This window comes from Capra hircus, unplaced genomic scaffold (genome assembly GCF_001704415.2).
Source record: "Capra hircus breed San Clemente unplaced genomic scaffold, ASM170441v1, whole genome shotgun sequence".
Lineage (NCBI taxonomy): Eukaryota > Metazoa > Chordata > Mammalia > Artiodactyla > Bovidae > Capra > Capra hircus.
The window spans coordinates 34,342-40,113 of NW_017189545.1; the positions used below are offsets into that span (position 1 = coordinate 34,342).

General features: G+C 54.2%; 1 protein-coding gene across 1 annotated transcript; it reads right to left on the reverse strand.

The window, feature by feature from the left end:
• Window positions 1-4,191: 4,191 nt before the first annotated feature.
• On the reverse strand, window positions 4,192-5,070 carry LOC108634519 (melanoma-associated antigen 10-like). Its single transcript, XM_018044447.1, has one exon. It carries the CDS (start codon window positions 5,068-5,070, stop codon window positions 4,276-4,278), a length of 795 nt encoding a protein of 264 aa, XP_017899936.1. The 3' UTR covers window positions 4,192-4,275.
• Between the last annotated feature and the right edge of the window lie 702 nt (window positions 5,071-5,772).

Genomic DNA, 5,772 nt, shown 5'->3' on the forward strand with positions numbered 1-5,772 from the left:
ATAATATACTAACTGGGCCTCTTCCACCACAGAAACATCTCTGGATCCACTTTTTTCTCAAGTCCCACAAACTCTGCCCTGATCCAATCTCATAGATGTTTTGCCTGGATATGGCAAGAGCCACCACCTGAGGCCAGGGGTAGACCTGGAACCCTGTATTGCCCTAAAACCACTTTAAGACGTCTGCCAGTGTTATTTGCCACAGAAGAAGTCTGGCAAGTTCCAGCAGGGGTCAGTGTCTTGCCAAAGATAAAAGAGTCCAGAGCAAACCTTCAGCTGTGCATACATGTGAGCCGTGCTCAGTCGCTCCGTCATATCCGACTCTGCGACCCCATAGACTGTAGTCCCCCGGGCTCCTCTGTCCGTGGGATTTCCCAGGCAAGAATACTTGAGTGGACTGCCATTTCCTCCTCCAGAGTACCTTCCCACCCAGGGATCAAACTCGCGTCTCCCACATTGCAGGCGGATTCTTTAACACTGAGCCTCCAGGGAAGCCATGAGGAAACACAGGGCCTTCTCAGAAGAGCAGAACATTCACTGAGACTCCTTAAGCCAGGGGAGACGCCTGTCCAATCGTTGATGCCCTGGGCAAGATCAGCTTGGGAACAGGGTGGTGTGTTTCCGCACAGAGGCTGCTGCAGAAGATGCTGGATCCTGGAAATGACCTCCAGATAAGTCGGTGGGGGCAGGGGGCAGTTTGGGCCTCCTAGCAGCCAAAGGCCTGAGGTTCTTATGTACCCGGAGCAAGAACCCAACCACACCTAACAGTCATATCCAATAAGGGGCATGAGGAGTACCTGTTATGAGAGCTGTCACGTATCCATCCTGGAGTGAAACCCGGGGCTGTGGTCCTGGCCTTGGCCCCAGAGCACGGATGTCCTCATGGAGGCCAGGGTGGCAGCTCACCTGCAGCAGCATCTGCTCCCCCTCCCTCTCCTGGCCAGTCCCGGGAAAGTCAGATGGGATCTCCAGGGGCTTGCTGCTTCCACCTGTCTGGGGCAGCCGACCCTCTGTGCAGCCTGCACCCCTGGGTGCCAGATTCCTCTCCTCCCTGGTTCCTTTCCGAATCCCCACTGGAGTCTGTGGCCTCTGGCACCTAGGAGAGCGTCCTGGATATGATCCCTGCAATCTGCTAGAGCCTGTCCTCTGCTCAAACAGCCCGACTGGCTCCTAGCTGGCTCTGCAGGTGGCTGACCAGACACCCCTCTGCCTCCCTTATTCAGGCTCAAAAGCCATGACCTAACAGTCACATTCAAAGACCCTGCGTTTACTCCAACACGTGGGATTCCACAGGGAATGGTCTGATACACCTCAGGATTATATAGATGTGCCCCGCACATCCATGGCAATGATTACTACTGACCCACCACGAGGAGACTCGCCCAGGGGCTGCGTCAAGTCCTGCGGGCTCGAGCTGAAGCACCATGGAAGGGCATGCTGCTCTGCGACTTCCAGATAAAGATACACACATGAGGTCATCAGGACCAGGACCTAAGCTGTTCTCAGTGGGGGGCCGGAGAGGGGGCCAGGCAGGACAAAACCCAAGGCCAGGTTCTGAGGGAGAGGGGGCACTGTGGGCAGCAGGGGTGGGAGGCCTCATGACTGGGGCCCAGGAGGAGTATGCTCCCAACCCCAACAGGGACCTTTGGCAGCTGGCTTCTGTCCTCCTGTTGGAGCCTGAGCAGAGCCCCGAAGGGGCTAACAGTGCCTCTCACCGGGGGTGGTGGCAGGCTGTGGGTGGGGGTGGGTGGAATTCCTGCAGCCAGCTCCCTGTGGGCCAGCCTCTCTCAAGGGTCAGAAGTGCAGGACTTTAGTCCCTAGGAGAGAAGCCTCACTCAGAGTTGTCTATGTGTGTGTGTTGTCCTGACTTCATGATTAACTCCCAGGCACCTGTGTCCCTTCAAAACAAATGGTCATGACAAAAAATACTTCCTTTCCAAATTCACTGGTCATGGGTCATCACATGACCCTTCCAAAGTGAAGAGGCCTGGCAGGGCCGTGTCCCCATGTGTGCAGGGAGAGAGGAAGACAAGAAGTAACTGAACACCTGCTGCTGCTGCTGCTGCTGCTAAGTCGCTTCAGTCCTGTCCGACTCTGTGCGACCCCACAGACGGCAGCCCACCAGGCTCCTCCGTCCTTGGGATCCTCCAGGCAAGAACACTGGAGTGGGTTGCCATTTCCTTCTCCAATGCATGAAAGTGAAAAGTGAAAGTGAAGTCGCTCAGTCATGTCCGACTCCTAGAGACCCCTCGGACTGCAGCCTACCAGGCTCCTCCGTCCATGGGATTTTCCAGGCAAGAGTACTGGAGTGGGGTGCCATTGCCTTCTCTGACTGAACACCTGACATCTCTCCAATCCCATACTGACTACCAGATGCTCAACAAAGAGTGGCAGTTAGAACTTATAATGACAAAATCTCCTGTTTTGGGGAAGAGAGTCTGAGCAGGTCACATGGGTTTGAAATTCTCAACCATTTCCAAGTGTCCACTGACTATGTGGCAGGTGCCATGTATGTAGCCAGAATCACATCTTCTGTTCCTGTTGTTCTCTGGCACTCAGCAGGGAGAGCTGCCCCTTCAGCCCCCTGCACCCGCCCGCACACCGGACTGCAGTGACCTCACCACCTCCTGAGGCTGGAACTCGCTCCTGTCATTTGATGCCAGGCACAGCCTTAACCTGAGTCTCTGCTGCCTCCACACTTCTGAACCTGCCTGAAGCCAGGGACGCTGGTGGATGTTGCATCGTTTTTTTTTTTTTTTTTAATATAACAGCAAAAGAGACACAGATATATGGATGTTGCATCTCTTCTGGCTAGTACTTATTTCTTTTGTCATTTGGATCTCAGACTCTGAGTCTCACATAAATAAAAAAAAGCAGTCAAAATCGCTGCTCTGTGCGTTTTCCTCTTAGAGGTTATGTTATTCAACCTGGGTGTATGTGTGTGTTTGAGGGGTGTGGAGCAGTGTCTTTCCCAGCTGGGAATCAAAGGTCCCAGGATCCAGTCAGCCAGCAGGATTTCTCCACTTAGCAGCTTCTCTTCACTCATTTCATCCCTCTGATATCTAGAGCATGGGCACAAGTGGCCAAAATAAAATCCAGATGACCAAATAAATGGTCATTTCAATATACTTGGTAATCTGCTTTCCCAGGACAGTGAGTAGAGGGCCAGCCCAGGGAATACTGGGCCATACTTCAAAGCAACATTTGCTCTTCTCCAGGATTCTGAGCAGATGGTGGGGCAGTGGTAGAAAACACCTCCTTTGCCCCTGTGGTCAACAGCAATGCAACAACAGTCAGGACCCCTTCCTTCCTGCCCGAGAAAGAGATCTCTCTGTGTTTTATCCAAGATGCAAAAGGATACCTCACAGCAATGATCTGTTTCAGACTTTCCCGTCACCCCCAAGACACACTGTCTGCAAGTCTGAAGGATGCCACCATGCAGCCTCATCACAATCATCTCCCACAGAAGGAACCCAGCTTCCCAAAGCCCCAGAACGCCCTGGCTCAGACATTGACATTAAAGCGTTCCTCTAGGAGCCCGAGCGCCTCGCCCTGTGTTGCCTGGTTTAGTGTGACTAGGGGACTTATCTCCACCTTCTTCGTGTGACTACGGCTCCTAGATCATTGCTCAAGGTGTGGGGGGTGTCCGGCTTCTCCCAGTGTCCCCACTGCTAACCCAGCCTTTCATGGAGCAGCGGCTCCATAAAGGTCTTTGAAATACACGAGCCCGTGAGCAGGGGGCTCAATTCATTATCTGCTAATTCCTTAAATAACCCAGGCAAATCCAAATGAACAAGACATTATTTACTTTTTGAAAATGACACACGAGAAGGACAGAACCATGAATTCACTACAATTACTTTCATCATCTCTTCCATCATCAATATTACTGCCAAGTAAGCTCACTTTTCCAAAACAGTTCTCATTCCAATTCCATTGCATCCTGTTCAGGACCACAAAGTACCATGGAAGAGTCTCCAATCTCTTTTACAAAACAGTAAAACTCTTGCTCACAAACTGGGTAAGCACAAATGCACTGTGATCAGCATCATTCATGAAGCTGAGACACTGAAGTCTATTTAGCATTCTATGAAAACAATCAAAGTTTGAAAATTATCTAAGGAGAACTGGTGAATCTCCATGTCATCATACAGAAAACAAATGCAATGAAGCTATACACTGGTTCCCCAAACTGCCCCAGGCCCTCACTTCTGAGAAGGCTGACCGCTCCCTCTTCAATCTCAGAGCGAAGGGTCACCTGGATGCTGCTCTGGCTCAGTCTGCCTCATCATCCTCCCTTGCAGCCTCTGCAGACTGCAGTGGGAAGGCCCTCAAAGCCCTTTGTTTGACCCTGAGCAGAAATGCAATGATTTCCCACTTGCTGGTCTCTGCATAAGCCCGGGGACCCCACAGGAACTCATAGCGAGCAGGGTGGCTGTAAGGCACCTGCCGGTACTCCAGGTACCCCTCCTGCACCCACACGTGGGTCAGAAGCGTCCTGGGCTCCCCAAAGATGCAGTGCACACTCCCAGCATACAAACCCAATCTGCTGAGTGCTCCCCAGACCTTCTCCTCAGGGGCACGGTCTCCATTCCGCATGATCAGGTTGAGGACCAGCACCAGGAGGCCGGCCTTGGGGATGCTCTGCCCACTGCTCAGCATTGCGTTGCAGCTGAGGCCCAGGATGGAGACCATGATGTAGATGTGCTCCCTGGGGTCCACCTCCTTCACTTCCACGCCAAAGACCAGCTGTAGGCACTGCGAGGCTTGGCTGAAGACCACCGGGAAGTACTCCTGGTTATCCCTGAGGACCTTATTCAGCATTTCCGCCTGGGAGGTCGGCTCCTTGGCTCGATACTTGAGGAGCAGGAACTTCATTAGGCTAGCTATCATCTCATTCAGCGCTTCCTGGGGCAAGGACTCCCCAGTGCCTAAGGAGGACACTGTGGGGGAGGAGGCCGAGGCAGATGCAGCCACCCCTGCCTCAGCCCCCAAGAGCTGCACATTCACCAGGCCCTGGGCTTCGCCAGGGTCCTGAAAATCTTCCTCGGGCTTGCTCAGCTCACTCATCTCGACCACGAGCGTGATGCCTGGGATCAAACCACAGACAGGAGTCAGCCAGGGTGACAGATGGGGACCACGGGCCAGGCTGGGGGAGAGAGGGGCTGTGAACGGCCTCAGCTGAGCACCACACCCTGGGCGGACTGACACAGGCAACTTACAGGTCTCCTCTTGAGGGGTGCTCTCAGACCTCACAGGGGCAAGCCTCAGGGGCAGCCAGTCCCCTGGCTACCAGAAGGAGGAAGTGAGGTGGCTCCACAGGGTACAGTCAGCACAGTCTAAGGTTTCCGAGGCTGACAAGGTGGGGGATTAGGCCCTTGGGTGGTCCCTTCTGTTCTGGGGTGGGGAGCCCCCGGTGCACACTCAGGGTACCCTCCTCACCTTGACTCCGGGTACTGCCTGCACCTTCTCTGCCCTCTGACCTCGGGGCACGAGCCTCGGTCCTCTGCCTTCCCCTCCTGGTTCCTGCAGCTCCTGTGAGAAAAAGGGAGGGGGCAGCTCGGGGGTATCCTGTGGCACAGCCCTGAGCCTTCTGTGACAGTACGAGGGGTGGACTCTGTGAGGTCCCCCCAGTTGTGTGGTGGGAGGTCCCCTCAGGGCTCCCTTGCAGTGCTCACCTTGCCCCTGGCACCACCTGGTCCCTCCCCTCTGGGGGCCTGCATGGAAATTCAGAACAAGATCCCAGCCTCAACAGAAAGCACTGAGGGGCTC